At 50.5% G+C, this 27,258-nt stretch overlaps 8 protein-coding genes across 8 annotated transcripts, besides 1 other annotated feature; 4 read left to right on the top strand and 4 right to left on the bottom strand.

Annotated features, from left to right (window-relative positions):
- Positions 1–27,258: part of a sequence feature (contig 1.161 621..266267(-1)) that runs on past both edges of the window.
- Positions 1,561–2,971, top strand: ANIA_08744 (lactate 2-monooxygenase; the record flags this gene model as incomplete). Its single annotated transcript, XM_676921.1, has 4 exons — positions 1,561–1,769; positions 1,838–1,859; positions 1,923–2,565; positions 2,634–2,971. 4 exons carry the CDS (start codon positions 1,561–1,563, stop codon positions 2,969–2,971), a joined length of 1,212 nt encoding a protein of 403 aa, XP_682013.1.
- Positions 3,414–7,125, top strand: ANIA_08743 (lipase family protein; the record flags this gene model as incomplete). The annotated part of the gene is made up of 2 exons (XM_676920.2): positions 3,414–3,767; positions 3,828–7,125. 2 exons carry the CDS (start codon positions 3,414–3,416, stop codon positions 6,930–6,932), a joined length of 3,459 nt encoding a protein of 1,152 aa, XP_682012.1. The 3' UTR covers positions 6,933–7,125.
- On the bottom strand, positions 7,551–7,900 carry ANIA_11630 (uncharacterized protein; the record flags this gene model as incomplete). The annotated part of the gene is made up of 2 exons (XM_050611820.1): positions 7,551–7,718; positions 7,778–7,900. The coding sequence occupies 2 exons, from the start codon at positions 7,898–7,900 to the stop codon at positions 7,551–7,553; spliced, it is 291 nt and encodes a 96-aa protein (XP_050467802.1).
- ANIA_08742 (DNA repair ATPase SMC5) lies at positions 8,217–12,334 on the top strand (the record flags this gene model as incomplete). Its single annotated transcript, XM_050611821.1, has 7 exons — positions 8,217–8,720; positions 8,783–8,950; positions 8,984–9,694; positions 9,751–10,641; positions 10,695–10,767; positions 10,821–10,948; positions 10,996–12,334. The coding sequence occupies 7 exons, from the start codon at positions 8,217–8,219 to the stop codon at positions 12,076–12,078; spliced, it is 3,558 nt and encodes a 1,185-aa protein (XP_050467803.1). The 3' UTR covers positions 12,079–12,334.
- Positions 13,031–14,051, bottom strand: ANIA_08741 (protein mtfA; the record flags this gene model as incomplete). The annotated part of the gene is made up of 2 exons (XM_676918.2): positions 13,031–13,765; positions 13,820–14,051. 2 exons carry the CDS (start codon positions 14,049–14,051, stop codon positions 13,062–13,064), a joined length of 936 nt encoding a protein of 311 aa, XP_682010.1. The 3' UTR covers positions 13,031–13,061.
- ANIA_08740 (uncharacterized protein) lies at positions 15,173–15,656 on the top strand (the record flags this gene model as incomplete). Its single annotated transcript, XM_676917.1, has 2 exons — positions 15,173–15,288; positions 15,323–15,656. 2 exons carry the CDS (start codon positions 15,173–15,175, stop codon positions 15,654–15,656), a joined length of 450 nt encoding a protein of 149 aa, XP_682009.1.
- On the bottom strand, positions 23,431–24,478 carry ANIA_08739 (uncharacterized protein; the record flags this gene model as incomplete). Its single annotated transcript, XM_676916.1, has 2 exons — positions 23,431–24,050; positions 24,106–24,478. The coding sequence occupies 2 exons, from the start codon at positions 24,476–24,478 to the stop codon at positions 23,431–23,433; spliced, it is 993 nt and encodes a 330-aa protein (XP_682008.1).
- Positions 25,808–27,252, bottom strand: ANIA_08738 (uncharacterized protein; the record flags this gene model as incomplete). Its single annotated transcript, XM_676915.1, has 2 exons — positions 25,808–26,387; positions 27,140–27,252. 2 exons carry the CDS (start codon positions 27,250–27,252, stop codon positions 25,808–25,810), a joined length of 693 nt encoding a protein of 230 aa, XP_682007.1.

Here is a 27,258-nt window from a genome sequence, read left to right on the forward strand (position 1 = left end):
AATACTACGCTATTAAGTACCCCATTCGCAATGATTGTACAAGTCTATCGGCAATGGATTTACATCGAGGTAGCCCAGTTATTCACGCTTTTCACTTTCAATCAGCCAAGACAAATTACGATATACTGCCGCCGAAATAATAGCCAGAGAAACAATCCGTGACGTCCTTACGGCAACAACATCTATCAGTTGATGAGTTTGAGGAAATTACTATACGAGTTCCTCGACGTAGCCAAGGGAATCAGCAACAAGTGGAGAAATATATCGCAAATCAGGTTACAGATGCACTATTGCTGCCTGAAGATAATTGGACCTCGAAGTTAAGCGGGTTCTACCAGAGGGACATTCTCGGCGCGCTGCAGGATAAGCCAGGCTGCCTGCTTTCAAGCACAATAGTGGTGGTCCTCGCGCTGCGATGCCTTGTACGACGATAGACCTAGGTTGACATCCAACTTCTAGCGGCAAGTCTCCTAAAACTGGACGGTATTATTTGACATACGAAGGTGATAGAGTGAGAGAACTCTCAGAGGCAGTGTACTCGGGGTCAATTTCTCTGATTACCGGGCAATGTTTCTCTCACAGCCATATTTAGAACCTGACGTTGGAAGTAAGGAAGACTCCCTATATCTCAACTCTGTCAACCAAGTGGTGGCCTTGCATTGGGTAAGGCTACCCACACTTGATGATGACCAGGGTTCTCAACATATCGCTTGTGTATCAAGTCTTTGAGAAAGAGCAAAAGTTGGGGCAGTCCCACCCCCATTCCATGGAGGCTTTGACCACATTTAGTGAAGCACCTTTTAGGATGTCTTTTCAATACATGTAAATTACCGAGGTTTATTGTGCAGACCCTCTCAGGAATGATTAGGAGGAATAGTACGAATGTAAGTCCGATGTAGAGTACGAGGTTTCACAAAATATATCTGAAAGCCGACTAGCTCAGATTCGAATATTTTGATCGTTTGTTGCAATGTGAGATTCTTGATTCGCTCCCTTACTGAGAGCAAATAGAGCACTAAGTCGGTGTATGGTCTGCCTTTTGAAGCACCATCAGGCCTCATACCTCTCAAAGACCACCGAGAGTTCGCGTCTGATCACTCCATGAACTCGCATAAGACCACTGGATGCGTTGATAGCTTCATGCTGGGCGAGTTCACAGAAGCATGCACAGAGTATATTTTCGCCGATCGCACTGACAACAAGCCCCAGGCCACGAGGTACTATATATTAGACGCTTTAGGAATGTTTTCACGATTTGGCATATATCAACAGCTCTTTTTCTAGTTAATCAATTACTTTGTCAGATTCTACTATTTGATAGGTAAGATAAAAATAAAGAAATATTTTGGGAAATCATCATGAGAATTTAGAGTATGAGTCTGACACTCAGCTGCATACCTCGGCAGGAAAATCAGTCAATCTTACATACTAGTAGCAGCAGCTCCCCCTCACGTGTCTAGCAGGAAGTGGAGTAAGGCCAAACATCGGGGTTCGCTCTGTGTACCTTAACCCTCATACGATCTCATCCAGACATATCTCGTTCTACACGTTGCTTTCAAGATGTCACAGAACTACGGAGAGTACCAGCAAGAGATTTACGGGCAAGGCGCCTTGATGGGCCTGAAGCCAAATGTCAGCACCGACGCCCGTTTACTCGAGGAGCAGGCCCGAAAGGCTTTAAGTGACATCGCGTATAATTATGTCGCCGGAGGAGCTGGAGAGAAGGCTACGATGGACAGTAATCGTCTGGCATTTCGCCAATGGAAGCTGTAAGCTGATTCCTTCGCTGTTGGGTCTACGTAGGACATGGAACGACTGATGTCCCCGGCATTTACAGAATTCCCAAGATGCTGAGGAAGGTTGGTGATGCCCCTGTCTCTTGTCCTACCTCTGAATTATTTAATAAGTTTGCTTCTCTGTAGATGGATAAGCAGGACATCAGTGTAAATCTCTTTGGGCAAGATTACCCGACGCCCCTTATTATGGCGCCTGTGGGTGTCCAAGGGCTATTCCACCCGGACAAGGAGACAGGTTTGGCCGAGGTATGCGCTGAGACCGGTGTACCGTATACTCTAAGCACTGCGAGCACCAGCTCTATTGAAGAAGTTGCGAACGCGAGCGGAGACGGCAAGAGGTGGTTTCAGCTCTATTGGCCCGGCGACGACGATATCACCCTTTCACTGGTGAAACGGGCAAAAGAAAACGGATATTCTGTCCTGGTGGTCACACTAGACACCTGGTCTCTGTCCTGGAGGCCGGCAGACCTCGATAATGCTTACATCCCGTTCATCCGCGGAATCGGCAACCAGGTCGGCTTCTCAGATCCAGTATTCCGCGCCAAGTTCGAAAAGGAAAGCGGTTCAAAAGTCGAAGACGATATCGTTGGAGCATCTAGGGCATGGATCAGCAAGGTTCTATCCACTACGCCTCATGTCTGGGACGAGGTTTCCTTCTTGCGGAAACACTGGGATGGTCCGCTCGTGCTCAAGGGCATCCAACATGTGGAAGATGCGAAGCTTGCGCTTGAAGCTGGCTGTGATGGTATCGTAGTTTCCAACCACGGAGGTATGGCACTCAATCTCTCTTCATATTTCCTTTTCCCCATGGCTTCGCTGCATGCTAACTGGGCGCAGGTCGTCAAGTTGATGGAGCTATTGCGTCGTTGGAGGTGCTTCCGGAGATAGTTGACGCGGTCGGAGATAAGTTGACTGTACTCTTCGATTCTGGGATTCGAACAGGTGCCGACATTATCAAGGCTCTATGTCTGGGAGCCAAGGGTGTCTTGGTTGGCAGGCCGGTGATTTATGGCTTGTCAATTGATGGCAAGAATGGCGCCAAAGCCGTCATCAAGGGACTCCAGGCCGATCTGTGGCAGAGCATGTCATTATCAGGAATCTGCACAGTGGCAGAGTGCACCAGGGACAAAATCCGCAAAATCCAGTATCCTGGCGACACGAAAGCCATGCTGTGATACTGTTGTCGTGTTACATAGCTACATATATATCTCGCGTCAGGTCAAAGACCGAAATAGAGAACACGTGCTTTATCGAGATAGCACGATGGAACCAAATTGATATTTTAACTGGTAAAAGTCAATACAAGGTTGGGCGCATGATTGCCACTGTATATATTGGTTTGCGGAGGCTCCGTTGGGGAAGCACAGGGAAGTGAAATCACATGCCACGATGCCCCTCAAAATTACCCCCGTTGTGAATGGTCACTCGCCAGCTGACTCTTCTGACGCAACCGACGCCCCCGACGCATCCAGACGCCTGAATATTAAAGTTCTGATTATTCCAGCTTCATTTAGATGATATAGTCTACTGTCTTCACCGTATGGCTCAAAGAAACCTTCCCGGGAAACGCTGACCGTCCGGCGGAAACGATTTAAGTGATTACGTCAATGGCTCGCGATGCCTAGAATACTGGGCTTTGGATCAAGATCTAAACAAAATGATATCGAAGCCACCGGATCGGATAGCCATGAGGGCGCAAGCTATACACCGACGATTTCAGGAACGTCTCTCCTTCCCGGACCAGTCGCCTCTCTTGTGTCCTTCGTCGCGCAGTCTACCTCTTTATCGCTACGGGTAGGGACTTATTTCGGCGGAGTCGCTCTCGATGGGGCAAGAATCACAACATTGACCGGGTTAGAACTGAGTCGAACTGTAATCGAGGGGATTCTGACCAGAGCCGGGCGGGATATTGCCGTTCGAAGCAGCGGGAGTTATGGCAAAGCAGAAGCCGAGTCCATTCTCGAGAGGAGCGTAAGCTGATCCCGGGAGTCTCATATCGTTCGCGCGTTCGTGTATTAACCTGATGATTAGTTGGCTGCCTTGCATACGACGATAACATCCGCGTCGTTCTTTGCCGCTGCATCCTTTCAATTTTCCTCTACAACCCTCTCGTCCGCCTCAAATATGTCCCAGGCGCTTCTCTCGACACTCGATGCTATCCTTGGGTCTACGGAATCATCGAGAGCCATCGCGGCCATTATAACCCTTATTCGCAAGGAGTTCAGAGAGCAAAGCGCTGAATCAGGGTCCGAGAAAGTTGGAGTTGGGGATCTACTGGTTGGGACTGTCGGGTTCGCGATGCTCCAGAGGTGGGGTAGAAAAAACACGGAGAGGCATATCCGTCTCAATGGTGGACTAGAGACTGTATGGGATGTTGTGATCCTAGACAACGGGATTCGTGCGGATGTCCTTGATATGCAGCAAATACAGCCCGTAAACAACCGGCCCGAGATCATGCGCAACCGATCGCGACGCTCTTCATTCGTAACTCCTGGAAATGCTGAGGATGAGTTCGACGTGGTGGAACGTCCGGAAACTGCAATTGATGATTCCAAGCCGCCTTCGGTTATCATACCGGACGTTCAGCATCATATATCTGACGAAGAGATCCGGATGTACATATTGAAGCAGCTCCCTCGAGGCTGCCGCGCCTCGATCAAAACAGACACTGTTACCACACAGACCATCACGGTGAACGTTTATGACGACGATGGAGAGATTGTAGCCCCTCCAGGCACCATGGTGGTTGAGGAGAGGTTTTATAATCACACTGATGACGGCGGCCAGGGGTCGTCTGTAGGGCAGGCCCCAAAACACACCATCGTCTTCCGGACCGCATTCAATAGATCGCAGAGTGCCGATGTAAGGCCACCGTCAAGAAATCTTGTCGGTCTACGCGAACCGAACAACGATCATAGTGATGATCACCACCATGTCTTATCGGACGACTCTGCATTTGAGGTTGGGCCAGAGGACACTTGTCACATCAGCGATAGGGTTTCGAAAAGTCAGGGACAAGATAATCAGCAATCAGTCTCAGTATTCTCTGAAGTCCACGATCCGGGCACACCTCATCCTTCACCCAGGGAGACGCCGCAATCAGCAAGACGAGTTTCTGGGACATTTGGCAGAGGCTCACTGACAAAATTTGCCCAAAGAGTAAAGACGGGCACAAGTGAAAAAAAGGACCAGTCGAAGAGGTCATCGTTGCGATTACCGTTTCAGCAGTCGAACCCTCACTTAACACCAAGCGTCTCAACACAGCGCAGTAAGCCCAGGGGGGCTGCTACAGAACGAAAGCCTTCTGCGCAAGCATATCCAGATAAGCCTACTCGTCAACTGAAAGCAGGAAAATCAGTCGTACCTTCCATGAGCGAGACTGCTCACCTTACCGCAAACAGAGGCGTCCCAAGAACTCTTTCGCAAAATCATCGATCACAGCATAGTTCAAGCACAAATAAACGTGATGGCCGTACAGCGGGCCCCAGAGACGACTATTATTGGGTGCATGAGAGTAGCCAAGAGTCTTATGTTACGCGAACTGACACCTACTCGCCATCGCGAGAATTGAGGCCCTCCTCGCCCACGGCAGCTAGCTCGTATGTCCGCAGCAGTAGCTCGCTGTCACTTACACGGTCCGAGTCAGAGACAACAGTCAATCTCCGTCCAGATAAACGACCAAACTCTGCTCATCGGAGGTCAAAGTCGTACTCAGCTAGCATATACTCCTTGGCAACAGCCGGGTCAGATACCTCCCTTATACTAGCCCACCGTGCTCGGAAAAGTGCGTATGACGATGCTTCAACAATTCAAGCTCTCAATAGGGACGGCCTTGTTCCAGGAATCTTCCCTAAGAGGCATTTCGTTCGGAATATTAGGCGTTTCTGTCGCTTTGCGTCAGCAACTTATGGGGCTAGTGCTCTCCAGGTCATGGGTTTACCGCGACAGCCGAGAGGTCCTAACCGCGACAACCCCCACAGTCAAGAGCATGATGACTTTTCTCACCACACAGGGCTACCAGCGTCCGCTATCCTTCTTTCGTCCTACGTTGACCCTGCAGGTGGATCCAACGCTGCTGGTGAAACTGAAAGCGGCTTTCCCCTCGTCCATTACTTGTTCCTCGACCACGAATCGAAAGCTGTTGTGCTTGCGCTTAGAGGGACATGGGGCTTTGAGGATGTATTAACGGATATGACGTGCGAGTATGACGATCTGGTGTGGCAGGGGAAAAACTGGAAAGTTCATAAGGGAATGCACGCTTCTGCGAAGCATCTCTTGATGGGAGGTGGAAGGAGAGTCATGATTACGATCCGAGCTGCATTGGAAGAATTTCCTGACTATGGGGTTGTATTATGTGGCCACTCACTGGGAGGGGGCGTAGCAGCACTTCTCGCAACAATGATCTCCGAACCGACCCACGAGGCATCGCTTGTGTCCTTCACGACCGCTTCTCGCTCTGACAGAAAACTTATCCTTCCAAACGCCAGATTCACCGACGATTCTCACCCGGCTTATTACCTTCCCCCCGGTCGTCCTATCCACGTCTATGCATACGGACCACCCGCGGCAATGTCACCATTCCTTCGCCGCGCAACACGCGGACTAGTGACCACTGTCGTAAATGGTCAAGACGTGGTACCCTGCCTTTCTCTTGGTATTCTCCATGATTTGCATACAACAGCACTGGAGTTCAAAGGAGATACCTCCGAAGCCAAATCTAATGTCCGTCTTCGTGTCTGGGAAAATCTGCGGCAAAGTATAGTCAACAAATTCTACGTCCACGAGGCGCCAATGCTCCTTAATGCCGGTGATGGTTTAGGCGAAGATGCCTGGGCATGGAAAACTCTGAAATCTCTCAGAGAATCCATGTGTGCACCTAAATTAGTACCTCCAGGAGAGGTTTTCGTAGTTGAAACCATGCGGGTGCTGCAGCGGAGTGCCTTTACCTCTGATGTTGGGGAAGATGGTTCCTTGCGGCTCGGAAAACCAGCAACCAGAGTGCAACTAAAGTTCATTCGTGACGTTGAATCTCGGTTTGGAGAATTGCGATTCGGCTCCGGCATGTTCAGTGACCACAACCCAGCAAGATACGAAGCTAGCCTCGTGGCTCTCACACGGGGCATTTTGGATGACTAACGCGCCATGACCGCCAATATGAATATCTCTCCGTACACGCCGATTTCTCTAGATCTATGGACTTTTCTCAATGATTTCCTTTTTCAATTATCGGGTGAAGATTGAGCAGACCTGTATATACCCATGTGGATCTTTGATTTATACTCCAAGATAAGAGTAGACTAGAATACAATATATCCGATCTGGTTGACTGTATAGCATTATTGACGAGGCGAACTTTCAGTAATACGATACGCCACTCGTCTTGCAAGAACAAGTGGGATAGTCACCATTCAGGAGCTCCTGATCAAAGACAACGAACATGCAAGTATAATTGTCACTTACGCTGCTCTCGCCCTTAATCAAACATCTCATAGCCGTCCTGCCCGCAAAATTTCGGACATTTGGAGCGAGTATAGCATAGGCTAAGACACCGCAGTAATTTGCCAGTTGGAACCAGTCATCAGCATCGACTTTCAGCTGATGCTTGTGGGTCGATACGGCGGACCAGGCTCGACCATCAACTCCGATTATCGAAGGGCAGGTGGGTGTTTAAGCCGTCACATATGGTTCAAGTGCAATGACGGGACGGCTTATAACTCGCTTCAGTCATAGGATGCACCAACACTCTATCTCCTTTCACACCCTCTTATTATCAATACCCTTTTGTTTCCTTTCTTCTATCCTAGCGTCTAAGTCACGCATCTGCTTTTCAACGAGCTCTTTTTTGCCGACGAGAACCTGGCGCGTGCTTTGAAGAGAGGCAATTCGCTCATCAAGTGTAATTTCGCGGGCTTTTTGCGTTTGCTGCTTCGTCCATTAGATCAGGGCGGAAAATGCGGAGTTGGTTGGAGCAAAGTACTCACCTGAGAAACCTCCTGTTGCGTCTTCAAGCCTGCACCATAGAGTGTCCCGGTGATAGTGACTGCGGTTACAGCTCCGGTCAGAACGAGCTTTTTTACTTTCTGGGGTGAATTGAGGATAGACATATTTGCTTCACCTCAATTGATCTAGTCTGATTTGCAAAGTAATCTTCTCCAGATCAAATGAAAATCACCGCGAAGCTCTGAATCTACCGTATCTCACCGCCTGTTAAATTAGGATATAGATTGATTCCTAGCGCGTCACGTCCTGAATAACGCCTGATCACGAATTCCATCCCGCAGTATCAGTTTCACAATAAAGAAAAGTGACACAAAGAAGTCGCCCTCAATGACCGGGATGGGAGGACAATAACGGATCTCGCCTCTACACCATGCTCGATGGCTTTCGTCCAGGCAGTCGCATCTGTCCGAAAAAACCAATATGCCTTCCATGAGCAATAGCGCAGTCCCTCAACGCCGCCGACGTGAGCAGGACGATGACTCCGATGATCTTGCGTCCGCATCTGAATCTTCACCTGTTCCAACTCCTGCGAGTAACAGGAGTCACAGCAAGAGAGCTAGAATAGCAGCGAAATATGATGCTTCCGAAGACGCGTCTGATCCCGAATTTGAAGGAAATGGCGAGAACGAAAATGCCGAGGACAGTTCCGAGTCCGCGAGTTCCACCCAGGATGATGGACAAACTGAGACACAGAGCCATAATTATAATCCTGCGGGGCTATTGTCGACTGTGCAGAATGGCATGAGGGGTCAGGAGGGGTTCAAGCCTGGTGCCATTGTGCGAATCAAGGTCAAGGATTTCGTGACATACACAGCGGCGGAGTTCTTCCCTGGGCCGAAGTTGAACATGGTTATTGGGCCGAATGGAACTGGGAAGAGCACGCTTGTTTGTGCTATTTGTTTAGGGCTGGGATGGGGACCAGTAGTAGGTGCCTGTTATAATCTAACTGTGTTTTGAGTACTAACGATCTTTTATCTCGGCTACAGCATTTAGGACGTGCGAAGGACATCGGCGAGTTTGTCAAGCATGGGTGCAGAGAGGCAACAATCGAGATTGAGCTTGCTAGGGGCCCAAAGCACTCTCGAAATCCAGTCGTGACTCGGATCATCAAACGAGAAGGCAACAAGAGCTCTTTTATGTTGAACGGAAAGCAAGTGAGTGGACACCATGTGAAGAAACTTGCGCAGTCCTTCGCGATTCAAGTCGACAACCTATGTCAATTCCTGCCGCAAGATAAAGTTAGCGAGTTCGCGGCTCTCACACCAGTTGAACTGCTTCACTCGACTCAAAGAGCTGCTGCCGGAGCCGAGATGGTGGAGCTGCACGAGAACTTGAAGAGGCTACGGGCAGAGCAGAAGAAACTCCAATCGAATAATCAGTCCGACAAGGATCTCCTGGCGAATCTTGAAAATCGACAAGAAATGCAGCGCGCCGACTTTGAGAGAGTGCGCCAGAGAGCTCAAATTGCGAGAAGGATCGAACTACTGCAGACGGTTCGTCCCTTGGTTTTATACCGACATTTAGTGGAGCAAGGCAAGGCTCTGAAAGAGGAGAGAAATGTTTCTCAACGCGAACTTGAAGTTCTCGAAGCGCAATTGAAGCCTGTTATGAGATCCAGTGAGCAGAAGAAGGAGTACTGCATGCAGCTGGAAGCTGTAGTCAAACACAAACAGCGAGCCCTAGAAAGAGCAGACAGAATGGCGACAGACCTCAACAGAAAAGTCGAGCAATACGAGCAAAACATGAAGGAGCTAGATGCTGAGATCGAGGCAGAAAAAAAGAGTGCCGTAAAGTCAAGACAGGAAGGGGCCAAAATTGCGCAAACCATCAAAACTCTCACTCGCCAGTTACAGGACAATCCTGTGGAATTCGACGCTGATTGGTATAACGAACAAATTGTAAGTGCAACGCGATGCTGTAATGCTATGGGCGCGCTGCTAACTACCGTTGACAGAGAGACAAACGGAGGGAGATAAGAGAAATTGAAAACAGGGCAAAAGAGATAAATGAGCGTAAACGGCAGCTTCATGAGAAGTTTAACGAAACAGGTGATCGTTTGAAGCAGGCCGAGCATCAACTACGAAGCCTTGATTCGCGCGCTGGACAGCAAGAGAAAAAGCTGCAGGACGTCTCATCTGATTCCTATAAGGCTTATAGGTGGCTCCTAAACAATCAAGACAAGTTTGAGCAAGAGGTTTTTGGGCCTCCGATTGTGACGTGTTCCATCAAAGATTCCAAATATGCCGACCAGGTCGAGTCACTATTGCAAAAAACGGATTTCACAAGCTTCACAGTTCAAAATCGGCGAGACTTTAGGACCTTGCAACGTTACCTAATAAATGAACTAAGGCTCCATGATATCAGTATCCGGACTTCTTCTACTCCTCTCGAAAACCTACGCTCTTCTCTGCCAGATCATGAACTCAGAGATCTGGGCTTCCATGGCTGGGCTAGAGACTTCCTCGATGGTCCAGAACCCGTGGTCGCGATGCTGGTTAGCGAGAAGCTACTGCACCAGACGCCGGTCAGTCTAAGGGATATCTCTGATCAGACTTTCGCGACGTTGGAACAGGGGTCTATATCGTCGTGGGTTGCTGGTAAACAGAATTATACGATCAATCGACGACGAGAGTATGGCCCTGGTGCCATTTCCACACGCGTGAGACAGGTGCGGCCAGCCAGAGTCTGGACTTCCCAACCTGTTGATGCATCGGCGAAAGCCGAGCTGCAACGACGGATTCAGGAGCTGAGAAGCGAAGTCGAGGAGATCAAGGAGAGAATAGAGTCCGATAGAGCAACCATGGCTCAACTTAAACGGGATAACGACACTGCCCATGCAGAAAGGGTCAGTAGGCCAATTTTCTAAACCCGACGAGTTATGCTAACTTGTTTGAATAGGACAAACTTGAACGAGATAAGAATGATAAACAAACCGCCTACACCCATTTTAGAGCCATTCCAGAGAAAATCCGTAAGCCGTTTTCTTCAGTTCTATTTCTTCTTCAATCACTGAATGTACAACAGGCCATCAGGAAGCCAAGAAAGAGGCCCAAGACGCTTCTATAGCTAAAATCAGGGCGAGCATTATTAAAATTCGCCATAAGCAGGATAAACTGTCTGTCGAGAAGGCTGAAGCTGTCCTTCAATACGCGGTATGAAAATAGGCAATCTCAACCCACATTGATGCTAACAGGTATAGAATGCTGTTGAGAGTCTCCGTGAATTGCACGAGGAATTGATCAAACTATCGCTGTGGAAGATCGAATCGTTCTCGGACTGGGAAGTTCTGAAACTCCGCAATAGTGAATATGAGGAAAGACTTAACGCAAAGAGGGACGAGGTAAAGCAGTTGTCTGAACAAGTCAAACAGAAGGCATTGGAATGCAGAAGGGCGGAGCAGGAGGCAAAAAAGCTCTCAGTAAAGGCTAGAGAGCAGCCCGATTTGATGGAGGTAGCACAGGAGGTATCGAGTAACAATCTTACCCCAGAAGCACTAGAAGGCGAAATCGACTCCGAGCAGGCACGTCTTGAGCTCACACACGGAGGTCCCAGCAACGTGGTTCAAGAATATGAAGAGCGCGCACGGCAGATCAATAAATTGCGCAAGAAACTCACAGAGTTCGATGAGAAGCTCAAGCAATTCAACGACGCCATTGCTGAAGTCAGAGGCAAATGGGAGCCCAAGCTGGATGCCATCGTCAAGAGCGTCAGTGACGCATTCTCCGACTCGTTCGCCCGCATCGGCTGCGCAGGTCAAGTCAGCCTGGACAAGCCAGGCGATGAGCCTGGACCTGACGGCCAGCCAAGCGGCAACGACTTCGACCTGTGGTCTATCCAAGTCCACGTCAAGTTTCGCGAGCACGAAAATCTTTCACTGCTCGACTCGCACCGCCAGTCTGGCGGCGAGAGAGCCGTCAGTACAATATTTTACCTCATGGCCCTACAGTCCCTCTCCGCCTCTCCATTTCGCGTCGTTGACGAAATCAATCAGGGAATGGACCCCCGGAATGAGCGCATGGTCCACGGGCGCCTGGTTGAGATCGCTTGCGCTCCTAGCAGCGACGGTGGCGGTGGGCAGTACTTCCTTATCACCCCGAAGCTGCTTAGTGGACTCGTATACAAACCCGGTATGAGGGTCCTTTGCATCGTCAGCGGTGAACATATGCCTGAGGACCACAATCTCATAGATCTTGGTGCCGCAGTAAGGAACAAGCGGGCTCTTTCTGCACGGTCGGGTACGGGAGGAGCTGTGAGCCCTGCTGTGAGGTCTGTTGCTGCTTAGAACCCATCTTTCCATATTAGCCGTATATTTTCTGCAGGTTCCTTCGGTGTTTTGGGCATCAGCATGAAGGTAGATAGGGTGAAATCCTTTCTTTAATTCGCAGGTTGCTGTATCTACAACCATTCTTGTCTATAGTTGACCGTGATACCTGATCTTCTTGGCGCTTTGTGAGATGATTTTAGGGAATACATTGAAGTGAGAAACACTCTATTGAGGAAGCTACTTACTGAATGGGATACGGAATACACGGGACGAAGAAGATATGTACTGCCATTAGAAACATCCAGCATTTGCGAGGCAGCTGTACGGCGATTCACTCACTTGGGCCAGGGGCACCCACCGCAACGCAGAGCCATTTTAAAGAATGATATCTAGCCTCGAGCGCAAAGACACCAATAGTAGCTCGTTTGATCAAAGAACTCAAGGTGCGCACAGAAGCTACAAAGGACCATGGAATTAATAGAGGATTTTCATCTTTTTATTTCCTTTTTTTTATTCTTCTGTCTGTAATTGTCTGAGGATAAGGTGAGAGAAAAGAAAAAGTCATTCATGTCACATCATCACTCGGAACAAAGGAAATGACACAAGAAAAAAAACATATTCAATAGATACCTTCTTCGGGTATCCAATACAATAGCCTCAAGGGAGCCCAGCTGGCGCCAACGCCTCTGCTCGCTCCGTAAGTCCGAGATGAGATGGTTGACCTGGCGTAGTCTTTGAGAGGTTGCTGAGTAAAAAAGTATGAGAATAGATATACATCGGTAGAAGAGAAATGTGTCTTGCGAGAAGGCCAGGGCTGTTTATTTGAAATTCCGAATCCAATTCCAATTCCTTGATCCCCGTGACACCGGTGCGATGAACATGAACAGAACATGAGAGGGTATCATGCATGAAACAGATAACAAGCTTAAGCAGGCGATTAGTGTAGATTTTTTTTCCTTTTTTTTTTGTTATGATGCGAGGAGGTGGAGTAACACAATTGGTTACACCATCGCGACAGCCCTCCCGGTATGGCAGCCGCGCTCATGGCGCTTCATGTTGCTCCGTACACTAAAGGCTTTGCCGCATCCGGCATGTGTGCACCGAAATGGCTTCTCGCCGGTGTGGCTATGGCTGTGGATGCGCAGACTCGAGGGCCGCGAGAACGCCTTGTGGCAGGTGCGGCAGATATATCGGTCGTGGTTCTGCTGGTAGGGTGTGTTTGAGGAAGGAGGGAAGTAGTGGTGGTGCTGCCAGGCCGGTGTCACGGGCGAGATCATGGGCTGGTGTTGCGGCGGGGGTGGAGGAGCCTGGTATGTGCCTGAGGATGCGGGCCGCTGGTGTTGGTAGTACATTGCCGATGAGGGTGAGGGCTCAACGGGCGAGGAGTAAGAGGGCGCCACGCTGGGAGCTGGCGAGGCGTAGGGACCATGCTGGTGCTGCGGCGCAGACCCTTGGCTCGAGATGGACGAGCGGTCGGTTGGGCTGGGAAGGCCCGGAAGAGAGACTGGAGCTGATGGTGGTGCCGGGTACTCGGACTTGATCATCGAGATGGATGAGATGGAGCTCGAGGGCGAGTGGCCGGCGCTGTGGAAGCCGGAGCCGGGGCGCAATGGAGGAGTGGGCGGGAGACGGATGGGAGCAGCGCCGGCAGATGGGTTCTTGTCAAGCGGTTCACGGTGCATTGGAGAGCTGAGCCGTTGGCGCTCTAGGATTCAATGTTAGCCGGGATCCGCTCGGTTGCGCTGAAATGGAGACTTACTTGGAGCTTGTGTCGAGGCGCCGTCTGCGCTGTCAAGAAGCGCAGAGATTGATGGCAGTGAGCAGCGAGAAGATCTATCCTCGACTGGAGGCGATAGTGGCGCTTGTGTCCGCGTGAATGAAGTAGATGCGGCGTAGAAGGAGCCCGGTTCAAAGGCAGGAGGGCTGTATCTTGATTTGGCCGTCAGAGCAGGCTCAGGCCCCGGTTGGGAGATGAGGTTGGCGAGATCCATGACGATGTGTGTATATGATGTGTTTGAGCCGCCGATATAGGTGAGCGATAGATGGGCGATAGGTAAGCGGTGGATGAGCGGTAGGTGAGAGGAAGGCGAGAGGAAGGCGAGGTGTTGGAACCAAGTCTAAAACGAACGGGATCGAGGAGTTCAAGTAGTCAAAAAACGTGGCGAGCAGGTAAGCATATATGATGGAGACGACGCTATCCCAAAGCCATCCAGATGTATGGAGTGGGGAGAGATGAGGAACAGGGGGGGGACACAACGAGGTTTATAGTCCCAGCGTCCCAGAGAGTCGAGATGATGCTGGAGATGAGGTGGGGAGCAAATGGAAGAAATGAGCAAAAAATAAAATATTAAAATGACCCAAAACGATAATCTGACCCAGGATCTCCGAGGCTGATTCGCGCAGGCGTCTGGCCTCCGCCGTCGTGGAAATGACTCGGGAGGGTGGGCTGGCTTGGGCTTTGGCTTGGGCTTAGGCGTTGGTGGAGAGCAGCCGAGCCGAGCTCTCAACTCTTTTTTTATCTGGTTTTATCTGGTTATTTCTGGTATGGTATGGACAGTATGGTATGGTACAAAGTACAATGGTATGGGGAATGGGTGTAATTTATGCGAGGACGGCGCTCTGAGACCACCGTCTCAAAGCTTAATTGATTGTGGTGGATCGCGTATTTGCCGTATCGCCGTATTGGCAGTAATGGAAGTATTGGCAGTATTCGCTAGTAATCTTACCCTGAAGCCTGCCCTCCCTCAGGAACACACAGTGTTCCCAAGGTGGGACATCAAGGCTCACGAAAGAACGCACAATCATCAATGTTTCGCAACCTCAGCATCAGCATCAGCTGTTGACGGTATCCGGCAGGACGGCAATATCGACGAGAGCCAGGAGACTTGTCTGGACTCGACTCGGCACAATCTCCTAGTGCAGATCCATCGATCTTCCTTAGTGCACCAACTTCCATCAAGCCGTGGCAAAGGTTTAAGGCATCCACCTTAGCGGGTGCTATTATTATGACTTTGATTATTATGATAGATGGGCCTCGACGATCGTTGGGTGGTCTAACCTGTCACAACGAGCCCCTCAGGCCCCGTTAACGGCTGATCGTTGCCGCACGATCATGTCGTTGCGAGAACCTGATCTTGTTTCACCAGCCTGTCGATCGTTCGTCTGTTTCGACTCTTTGAGATGCCTAGAGATGGGCTTCGCCGAAATCTTAGGACTCAACCTTGTACAGTCGGTCACCGTGCAGTGTCGACCTCAACTCGAGTCTCCAGCCATCAGAGTGGTCTCCCGCATTCCTGGGCGGCTCCCGATCGAGCGTCTTGTCGCCTTCGCCCGGCGACCGTATGAAAGCTCTGCTGGGTCGTGGACAAACAAGGGGCTGTGCTCGGATTGGAAGTGCCTCCGTTCTCATCGCCAACCAAGCCTCTGAAGTCGGCTGGCAGCTCCAGCTTGGGCTTGGGCCAGGCTTGGCAAACACGCCGGGAAGGGAATCTGGGAACGATTTCCATCCTTTGCGTCCATCGCTTGGTTGCAGGTCACTGGAAAAAGAGGCTAGCGCGGCGCGAGAACCGGAGATTATAGTGGAGTGGGACCGATAATGCAAAATAAAGGAGGTTCCTCGCCGGACCAAGGACCGAATCTAGTTTAGTGCCGCTGCTCTTCTGGCCAAGGACTCAAATCCGTATGACTTTTGATCGCTTTCGTGTCGCTCATTATGACGTTGCCGCTCTGGATTATGATATGACCCTCAAGCTGACAGGCAATCTATCAAAAAGACTAAAAGGACTACGGAGTATCTATCGCCGTGACCTCGTTTACTTGGCCCCAAGCTTGATGACCCTTCATTTACGCTTGTGCCTCCATTGGGATCGACCTACATATAACGTAATGTTGTAGTCGGAGCTGATACGGCTTTTCGTTGCTCGGCGCAATCCAGGCCGTTGGCCGATTTGCACGAGGTCTTGACTACACAGTACTACGGTAGTGCGAGGGGGGCCAGCTTGCGTTATTCCTGGTTCAAGCCTTGGCTCTACCCGAGTTCTCTACCCGCGAACCTCGACCGCAAAAGGCTACGGAGACGACAAGTAGGCTCTATTGGCCACACTAAAGGCAGATCATCAACCCGAAAACCGATTCTCAGTCTGGCAGTCACCACATCAACGAAACCATACAGAGTGCTCCTGTCACATTCCAAGGACCGCCATCCAAGACAATGAGTGGTGACTGTTTCACCCAGTTTACGGGATACGTACTCGCCTCCTCGACTGCATGCAGCTCGGCTGCTTCTCATGCGTAAGTTATTTGCGTGGATTATTCCCGATAATGATCGTCAGCGCCCGTCCCGAACCGGTCTAGTTTGTTCAAAGCGTCCGTCTCTCAATCTCGCTCTACGATCCTTGGCGCTATCAGGTGACTGGGAAAATCACCCGCTGCGTTGGTTCTTGGGTCGGATTCGTTCTAAAATGCTAGCTGTTAATCATGGAAAATCCAAATTAGGTCCAGCTTTTTGGAGTAATACTTCAAGCCCGACTTTGATTACCGCTACCCCTAGAAGTTTCTTTGTTTTTTTTTTGCCAATGCATACGGCAGAGGCAGCATTACTGGCCGTGCTCACTGCTTTGTGCGGCACAGAAAAGAAAGAAAGAAAGAAAGGATCCGGTCAACCATGTGTGCTGATAGATGTGCCCCCATCCAAACTCTAATATACGATCTCGTGGAAGCGAAGCACAGTAGCCAATCACCGGGCACTGTCTTATTCGCCCTGCCTGCGTCAGCCGTCAGCTGCATGAATGCCGCTATAATTATTATCCCTCCGTCCGTCAGGCAGAAAACGTTGGATCCAGTCTCCAAGGCCCCTCAACTGGCTTGTCTCTTATTGGTCTGTGGAGCTCAAAAGCACTTCTGGAGCTTTTCTCCCGTCCGCTCGACCCGGAGAGCTCCGGCCGGCTCAGAGTCTGACTCTGATACCACCACTGACTCGAGTAGTATGAGGCGGCCTCGGGGAGGACACCAAAGGTTAAACTCCTCCGTAGACACGCCCCGCAAAGTACCATCTCCAGAGCCCAGACGACAGGCGCTTTCGCGTCTATGGAGCCTTGAACGGAGTCTAAAGTGGATCAAAGCACTAAGGAGAAGCCGTGGGAAATTGCAGAGTCATGGATTCTGGACTCCAAATCCTTGGACCATAGTCGCACAGCAGGATAGCAGTCACACAATCAACCTGAAGGCACTCGAGGATAGGAGCGACGTAACACAGAGATCAGGGAAACTTGCGGATTGAGCCGACCGTGTGCATATGTATCATCCCTTTCACTCGCAATGGATGCTCAATCGAGGGGGGATAAACGTACATCGGGAGGACGAAGTTTTGTCCTCTGCGCGCATCATTCCATGCAATAAGATGGAAAAAGAAAACATATCAACCAGCCATCAGTCATCACAGGCACAATTATCCGTGTGTTGGCCGGGTTTATTTTGCCATCCACAAAGCAAAGGCGCTGACATGTACATCCTTCGTGACCCGTTCGATCTACAAGGGCTCAGACGTACAGTTACAGTTCCCTTCTCAGCTTACAATTGGCGCTGACGAGCATTTTGAGTCTCGACTCTTGAGGTTGATGATCACCATCACGGATTGCGGTGATCACCGGTAGGGTAGCAGAAGCAGTCAGGTACAGAAAGTACCCCAAATTCGAGATCATTCGCGCATCCGTGTACAGTTTCCTTTCGCGGACGACAGAGTGGCCCTGAAGCTTCGATTAGGTAGCGAGCCACGGGGGCCGTACCAGACCTTTCTCTTGATCCATGGAACAGCCATCCATGGATCTACACACAGTGAGTTTGGATGATGTTCAGGCTGGGAGATCTGGGACCCGTGCTTCGCTTATTCGCTTGACATCTTTGTCTAAGATTACGCCTGCCATCGATAAGATTTCCCGCTTTGGCGGTTTTCCGACCGAGAGAGGAAGCGGAAGTCGATAAACTTGACGTCAAATATTGGCCGATGGATGGACCCTCTGGCGGGCCAACTCAACCCGGAAATTCGGCTTCTTTCATGAAGCAGGAAGCAGGAAAGGATTAGGCGAATATGCTCGAACCAAGAGTGATGCAGTTTGGCGCAGTCGTTCGCGAAACTCAACCTTCCTTGATCCTTCAGCCGTCAGGAACCGAGAAACGTATCAATGATCCGGCCGGGACACCGGTAAAACTAGAAAAGCAATCCCGAGATGGAACTACTAGCACTAGATGATTATGATGCGCGACGATCATTCCAACGCTCAACGTCCAGAGCACTGACCGCCGACCGCCGGATTAGTGCTCGGATGAACTACTGCAACTCGCTTAGCGGGCCGGTAATCAATCATCTTGCCCTGCAAGTTCTCCCTTTGGGCTTGGCCTTTCTCCAAGGACTCCAGCCCCCTGGCGGCCTTGAATCAAGCCAGCCTAGTCAGGCTCTAGCCTCTGTCTGATATGATAATCAGCCTCCAGGCGTTACTGGGATCTATCTCCGAGACTATGGACCTGTAACGCATAGTTCTTGCCGCTATGCGAAACAGTAACGGTCTCGGTATTCCCCCACGGTGATGCTTCCATTACGGGAAGTGCCTTATCAGGGATAATGGTCAAAGCTCAAGGATAACTCATGATTACTTTTGGGAATGCGAGTTCTTGGGGAGCAGAGGAAAAAGCATCGCAGAACAACATGCCAAGAACAATCTCATAATCGAATCTGATCAGTGCTCGCTTGGGTGCGCCGTATCAGGTTAGGCCTCGCACGACCCAGGAACCGCGAAGTAAAGGGAACCATGTCAAGCGATTCCAGGGCTGGTCGTCTGTCTGTCCGAGATAGGCGAGCGGTGAAGTTTATGATAAGCGTCGATCAGTGCGAAAAGCAAAGAGCAGCCATCCCTGTCCAAGTTTTCAGTGTTTCAGGAGCTGGTCAGGAGACAGGGCTGTCTTGGCTAAGCCTGTACAGCCACGCGTGATGAGGAGATCATCACATCTCCTGCCACGCGCGTCCGTAATACGGGATCGACGTCTCCTCCCCCCTTTTCCCCCTGCATATCCAATCACATTCCGTGGTGAACAGCTTCAGCACCGCCGTGTCCGAGTCTGACTGTAACCGATGTTACGCAGTGAGGACTCGATGACAAACACATGGGGGAGCGAGGCTGTATGCTGCGGATAACCACGCTGTTCCTCACTCTGCAGATTGGCAAATGTGGCACAGACTGTGCAACACTTCAGCTTCAGCATTATGCATTATTATTTCCGGCAGCTGTTGCGACCTATGTTGCGTAGTATTCCGGTTTCTGTGATCGTACAACCTTGCCAGGCTGCGATTTCGGTAAGTATACTCCGTTACTCCTATGTGATCGGCTGTAAGATACCAGTTGGGAGTGAATCTGGTGATAGTGATCACTATGCTACTCATAAAAAATAATATCTGAGCTATCATGTCGAAACACAGGCCTAGGCACTCACATACCATCACGGTCGATCGTCGTACGTCAGGAAGCCTTTCCTGGCGCTGCTCGGGGAGGAACTGGAATCGGGGCCAGCGGCTCGGTCTGTGACTTTGCGACTCAGTGCAGGCTCCGGTGGGTTTGTGGGGAGCAGGTCAGGCATACAGGCATACAGGCACCCAGGCAGCCAGGGGCTCGGAATCGGAATGAAGAGACAAGCGTCCAAGAGTCAAGAAGCCAAGAGTCAAAGGATTGCGCAAGCACCAAACCGGCTTAGTCCCTCGCCCAGAAAGTTCCAACGCTCTGCCGCCCCTGAAACACCAGGTCACGACCAACCACGCGTCCGGAGCATCGAACTGCTGGAGCAAGCGCCCTTACCATTCCTCTTTGGCATAGCGCCGGCCTCCTAGCGTCGCCGCTGGAGTCTGGACCCTGGTGACTTCACGTGGCAAGATTGTCGCCCCCGTCGCAGGCATCCTTCGGCCCTTCCCGGGTTTGGCACGAAAGCCGACGCACTAATGCAGGCTGGTATTGGTATTTCTGGTAATTTCCGGTACGGTTCATTCCTGCTACGACGACGAAGTACTATACGTACTGTCCTCAAATTCAAATGCAGAATGCAAAATGCAAAAGATCATCAAGACATCCAAAGCATCCATCTCACTTACGGTGTAGCTTCTATCAACGCATACACTTAGCCATCGCCAAATTCACGCGCAATTAAACCGCTTTAACGAGGCATGACACTGTACACAGTACGTGTGTAATCTCGATACGAATAAACCTTGACTTTGTCGATCATCTATGTATAGGCGTAGCCATACGGTACGCCATGCCCTGGCCGCATCTCCCACTATCGTTTGGAACTTGGAAATAGCCGTATCGACTTCATACTCGGCAGATGCCAGAATGCCATTTTCTGTCGGCTGGATATCAGAATATTGGAGAAGGGGGTCGGTGCAGTCGTCCCGAATAAAGTACATTCCTACCCCGATAGGCATCTTCCCCGTCCTCCCTGAGTCGCGACTAATATCGCTTCCGAATTTCATAGTCTTGGCCTGTCATGTCGGTAGAGTCATGACTCGACCCGCCCACAGCAATATTCCATCGGTTATGGATACAAATAAGGCTTGACGGTTAATAGTGTTAACGAGTACAGCAACGGTACCGCTGCGTGCTTCTATGGGGCCCAGGCAAATAGATTACCCGCCAGCCCGCTAGCTCGCTTGCAGAGCAAGCGGGATCAGTGTCGATTACGCCGCTATGAAGTGATAGTATGCAGGTAGGTGTCGATGCCAGGTTTAGGATTAATCTTAAGCGAAGGGACCCATCATCTACTCCGTACAATATAGATAATGTGGATCATTGAAGTACTACTGGTTTACTAACTGTCTGTAGACAACTCCGTGATGATTATGAAGGGAGCCGAGTCAGTCAATCCCTTGAGCCTCGAAGATGAGCATACTCTATCTAGACTGCGACATTAATCAGCCGTCGTGATAGTCTCCTGGTGCCTCTTTGCTTTTCACTGGGTGGCTTAGCTGGAATGACCACCTCGCGGTCGTATGTATGAGTTCACTCGATCAGATCATCCTATCGCTACGACTCTCCATCGGCCTATTATCATTATGACTTCCTGTGGGTAGGTACCCTATCACTCGTAAAGCAGCTGATTAACGTCCGGATTGGATTTCATCCACTGAGCGACATCAATTTCGCTATGCCAGCCCTGTGTTTTTTTTATAAGCTGCACAAATGTCTTTGCCTTTAGCTCGTCTTTGCCAAAGCTCAAGCCTGTAGACACTGTTGTACTAGTACGTAGGGCAGGTAGCGGTGATATTCTTGTAACAAACCTTCTGCATTTCGATGATTCGACACGTGGGGCGGTCTATGCGACGAACCTTTCAAGAGTAGTACTACGAAAGCATGATTGATTGCCTAAACCTACAATCGCAGAACCAAAAGTACTGAAACCGTCATCAATGAGCGCCATTGATTGATGTCTTCAAGCTGAAGCTGCGGAGAAATGTGGGTTGTGGGAGAATGTGGGGCTCATCGTGGGGACAATGGCATACCGTTGCATTATTGCATTATTTGCATTATTAACTTGTCCTGTAGCGCTCGTGTGGAGGGGAGCTTTTAGCTCATACGAGCGGCCCAACTGTCTATCGAAATCATCAAAATCGATCAGGGGCCGAGGTAGAGTGTACGGAGTCCGCAGATCCGGTGCGACCCCCAAGCCAGAAACAGGGCTGTCCTTTCATTAATTTTCTCGGCATGGCATGGCATGGCATCCCGACCGCAGTCCCGAATCCCTGGATAGGACTGGGATATCGGATTTCCATATGGTGATCATCTGATTTCTGTAGCCCTGCTTTATACTCCGGACTCTGTACTCCGTATTACGACTCCCTTGCCTGTCCAATCGAGAATATCGCCCTGTCGGCTGGTCATGGTCGATGGCAAAATACTGTAATACTGCATTGTACATCCGTGCTCGGCTGTCCCATCAGCGTAATGACGAAAGAGTTGCTGACGAATGCAAGTAGAGTTCGAGTAACAAAGAAGCCAATCAAGCATGCATGATCCCTGTATCCTCGCGTGTATTCGGGGAATGGGGTAATGTCAAGCGAGCTGCACGACAGCGCCCCCACAATTCCTGCTTAGCTTTGTTCGCTGAACCTTGGGACGGATGCAAGTTGAGCATTTCCAAACTTCAAGACGAAATTCAGACACTGGCGGCGTCGAGAGTTCAGGAAATCCAAAATTCCAAGAATTCCAAGACTCAAGACTCAAAAGGTACGCAGCGCACCATCGGCCTGGCGGCCGCCACCGAATGCGCCGTTCTTAATTACGCCGCCGCGCCTTCCCGGGTCGGGCTAAGCGGCATTCACTAGGATCATGGTTTATGGCTTGTTATTGCCATGTGTCTAGGATCAGGCTTCAGAACAGAATTCAGGATCATGATTCCAGTATCAGGATTCAGGATCAGGACAAGGATCGGGCTTGTTGGGAGCCTAAGTGAGCCGGGACAGGTATGGATTGGTAATTAGAACGCGCCAGAACAGCACGGCTTTCGGTCTCAGCTCCTGCGCCGTCGCGCGTGCAGTCCGGCACTTCAGGTGCGAAATGCCAGGTCGAAGTATGGAGTGTAGATACAGAATCTAGGCTTAGTTGGCTTAGTAGTTGGCTGGCAGCGATCGGTGGATGTACGCAGTCCATAATGGGCGGGAGACGATCTGTTGGTAGTTGCTAACGTAGTAAAAATAAGCAAAAATAAGTACACATAATTGATGTAACATTGGATCTGTGAATGTCACGGTGCAGCAGCCGGATTTTCCAGAGCATTCATGGTTATCAGTATACGGTGTAGACCAGGAGAGAAAGTTGCCCCCGAGTCTATCTCCCTTCGCGACGCGGGCGACGATCTGGCGGGCACAAAAGAGGAAATGTGTACGACAAAAAGCAACGAAATGGGACCTCCATTTGCTGCCTGTATTGTCAGGAGTCAAAAATCAAGCTGAACCTTGCAGGTTTGTAACGTAAGACAATCTCGCACCGCCTAACCCGATCCGTCAGCGGTCTCGACGAAACTCGAAATCACGACGACGTCGAAGAGAAAAAGAAACGAAAAGAAACGAAAAAGAAACGAAAAAAACGATAAAAAGAAGAAAAAAGAAACAAGCGGAAAAACGAGCGACGATCAGCAGCGTGGCAGACGAAGCCTTACCCAAAGCGGTTTAATTGATTTGCCGTGCCGTGGGCGACTTTTCCATGGACGCAGCCGAGGTTCAGGTGTGGCTTTTAGCCAATCAGGCGTGTCCCCTTTGATTCTGCTCGTTTATTATAGTTTCGGGGGCGAATTCAACCGAGCTGTCCAGGTCCAGTCCCATTATTGACTACTCCATCAGGAGGCCTCAGAGGGATCGACAACGGGGGACTTGCGCGCCAAATTAGACCCGTACATCATCCTGCCAGGACCAGACTCCAAGGCTGAGATTGCGGTTCGGGCTCCATCTTTTCGGTCTCCAGAGTCTCCAGCAGAGATCGTAGTCCAGCCGGAGACGTGTCCAGACGGGATATTTTGAGGATAATCGGCTAAACGGACTTTGGCGGTGATATTCAGACTTTTGGACGCAGTTGTCGTCCGCAACGCGCTCCGTAGTGTTTGCGCAAGGACCAGGTCCTCGCTCGGGAGGCCCAAGACATCGTATCCGTGTGATCGATCACTAAGCCATTTTGCACCACGCCATGCAACACCATGCCATGCTATGCCGGTATCCTCTGTTGGTGAGGCAGCAATAATAAACGCTCGAGCAGCAGCACTGGCGCCCGCAAGCGGTCCTGACCCGCAATTTCCCGAGAAAACGAGGCATGATCGTATCTCACCAAAGTGGCCCAGTAAAACTGGTTGAAGCTTAACTGCCCAGGTCCCAAAGAATGCCTTGGCCATCTCAACAGACTGATAGCCGCTAGTCCGGACAAAAGTCGGGAAACCATGGGTCGTATTATTAGATGTGATGAGGCCTGCATGATGAGGAAGTTACTGGTGTTTCAGACCTTCTTACCACTAAGTACGTACGTACGTATGCGGGCAGTGGCTGCTCTCCACCCCATCGCGGACTGGTTCCTTCAGCGCCAGGAACTGAGGGTGGGCTCCGTGCGCCGCAGTGGCCCTGTGCTTTGCATAGAGCGCAGCACAACTGCATTGCTGGCATGCTGCAATCTGTGAGAGGCTTGGCTGTGGTGTTGCGCTCACGCCTTGTGGTCAGGCGGAGTTGGCCTGTAGGCTGGTCTCTCAACCAACGTTGGTTTGTCCTGTTTGTACGTATAGGCGTCCCGTTTTCTGCTATGCCACACAGAGTTAGATAAGATGATCTTGCAAGCGAGCAGCTTGATGCGACAGTTATTGCAACACGGAAGTGATGCCGACGATGATACCGCATAAGACCCATGTTTTGAGTCATTACCGAACAGTTCGGTAATTCGAGGGGACTTGATCACCTGCTGGAACTCCGACTGCATCAGCAATCGACATCCCGGCCAATATACGAGGTCCTACTCGTGGGCTCGGGTTTGAGCAACTGCGCCTTCGTTTCCCGAATAGCAGTTACGGAGTAGATACGGGTGGGAGGTAGGCCTGCAGAGAGGCAGAGAGGCAGCGAGGCAGCAAGATCCTAGTCGTCTCCTGCATATAGCAGGGCTGGCTCGCATTCCTTCGTGGGGGGAGGGGGGCCCAAAAAACAGGTCAGAGCATCCTGGTTTCATTAATCGTAGCTTTGACACTTGGAAGTGCCGAGATCCTCCGTATATTGCTTAAGATATATTCCTTGTCTCTTATGGCTGCTCCCATGTGCTCGTCTCAGAGACCAGGCAACACACCGATCAGCGACCTGGTTTGCTCCTACTCTGGTGGGCAGCCGCTGGTAATCGTCTTCGATGAGATGATGAGCTGTACTTAGCGCACTGATCTTAGCCTCCCAGTAACATGATTGCACCCTCCTGCTTACTCTCGTTTACAACCCGTTAAGCCCTTATTCGCCAACAAATGCTTGATGCTTGATCACCATCAGCATAACTCGTTAGGGAACGGAGTGGCGGGCGGAAGGAAGATTGCAAACGCAAATGTGGTGGTGACAGGCACAAGGCCGTTGTCACACCGGAGATCATCCATGTGTCTCGGATAGAAGCCTGGTTAGCCTAGTACGCATGACAAGACTCAAAAGGAGGTAGGTGCCAAAGACAGTTCTGGAATAGATTACCAGACATCTGGGAGGGACTCGAACGGCTCCAGATGCCTGCATTGGCCTCGCATCACCTGGTTTGGCAACCCTGTCGCCGAGAGCGAGCTATAATACTGCCATCTTATCAGTGCTCAAAGTACACCTTTAGAGATCGTTGCAAAGGCATGTCGTAGAAATGCCAATACTTCCCCACTTGGGTTATCTTTATTGATGGAGGAGGCGAGTATCAGTGCAGCCTTGCATGCGCATCTGACGCAAGGCCATCCAAGCAAGCCGGATGGATCATCTATTGTTGTTCGATGCGATAAGCCGCTAGGGATCATGCTGCTGCGCCGCTTGTTGGCGAGCGCCTGGCCGCATGATTTACCATACAGAAGACTACAGCCGTAACAAGTTAGCTTGCCGCTCACTACTGGGGTGCGAGTCAAACCGTTTGACGGGCAATCGTTTGCCCCTCAGCGCGAGCCCCGCCATGAATCCCACGATGGCGTCAGCTCTTATCGTACTAGCACCCAGTCTAAAGGCGCGAGACGAGGAGTTCTAGGTGAACTGGGAAAACCTGTTGCTGTAACTCTTTGTCTCGCCCACCATCGGCAGATGCGAGGCTATATCTGAGTCATTGCCATATGGCTCAACGGTTTCCAACTCGCAAAATTTCGCACCAATCAATCCAACTCCCCCGCACACCTTCAAGACGGTGGCTGTGGCGATCTGCCTCTTGGAGCAAATCAGTGGGGACACATCGAGCGCGAGTATAATCGACTCGTCGAGCAGTTGATCCAGACTGGATTTTGGAGACGCAAGATCAGGATGTTCGCTGTGTCGTGGCAAGCCTTGCCCAGAAATAAAGTTGGAGATTGCATGAAAGCCATCCACCCGAATAGCGGTGGCCACCGTATTGACGCCCAACATCGACCATTGTCTACGTTCCCAAGCTGCTGATTGGTAAGTAAAAATTCCGACCCAGATTGACCATGCGTTTCGAGGGCGATCCGCCACGGTAATGCCCGATTGCTGTGCCGCCAGGATGCACCAGGAGAAAAAGGAAGGGGCCAGAATGACTAGATCACCAATCAGCCTTGAGGTGATCACCGCAGTTTTTGCGCTTTGATTTTCAAGCCTGCAGGATTAGGTTCCCTTGTCCACATTTCCTATAAGCGCTCGGCCTCCTGGTAGGCTGACGTGCCTCATCGCCTCAGGTTAAGTAGCAACTGTACGGAAAACAGACTACAGAACCTTCTGAAGTGGTCCTAGATGCATGATCTCGCAGTTTTGGATATTGGTGGGCTGTGCGGGCAATCAGCGTCTATCATCCCACGCGGTGAGCACACCGTACCATTCATTGCAATCCAATGCATACGATCGGAATAAGAAAGTCAAATTCGTGGGTGGAGGTTCTCTGTAATCCGCCTTGTCTGCAAGTAGTCTGTAATTTCTCTATCTGGGTCTCATTTGAGTTTCCAGTGTAGCGAATCTCGCATGATTCAGTCGACCCATACTAGAATATCATGAGACTGCGAAGCACGCTCTCTGCGCTGCCAGCATGATAACGCAAGCCCTACCTCATATTCTTGCCTAGTGATGTAGAATCATACCTTGCTGCGACAATTTCGGTGTCAGGATTGAAATGGTGGACGTTTCAATGAGAGGTTTACGGCTTTCCGGCTTTAATGCCCGTTTCGTGAACCTTGATATCATTTGACTTTGCCTCGCCTAGGCGCTGCTCGAATTGAAAGAAAGGAAGTATGCACGAGCGCGCAAAGGTTCGCTCTGATTCTGCCGGCCGGTGCGCATGACGGTTGTTACTATCAAGAGCACAGGTTCTGGAGTAGGAGACTTATTTTCAATTAATCAGCAGCGCAATGCACTCACGTATGTGCTAGTCTCTTGATCAGACTGGATCCCATGGCTTCGGTGGTATTCGCTGCCCTAACCAGAGGGTGTCTTCGGACTTTGTATGTGTGAGCGTCTTCTTCAGAAAGCATAGCGAG

The sequence above is a fragment of the Aspergillus nidulans genome, chromosome III (assembly GCF_000011425.1).
Source record: "Aspergillus nidulans FGSC A4 chromosome III".
NCBI lineage: Eukaryota > Fungi > Ascomycota > Eurotiomycetes > Eurotiales > Aspergillaceae > Aspergillus > Aspergillus nidulans.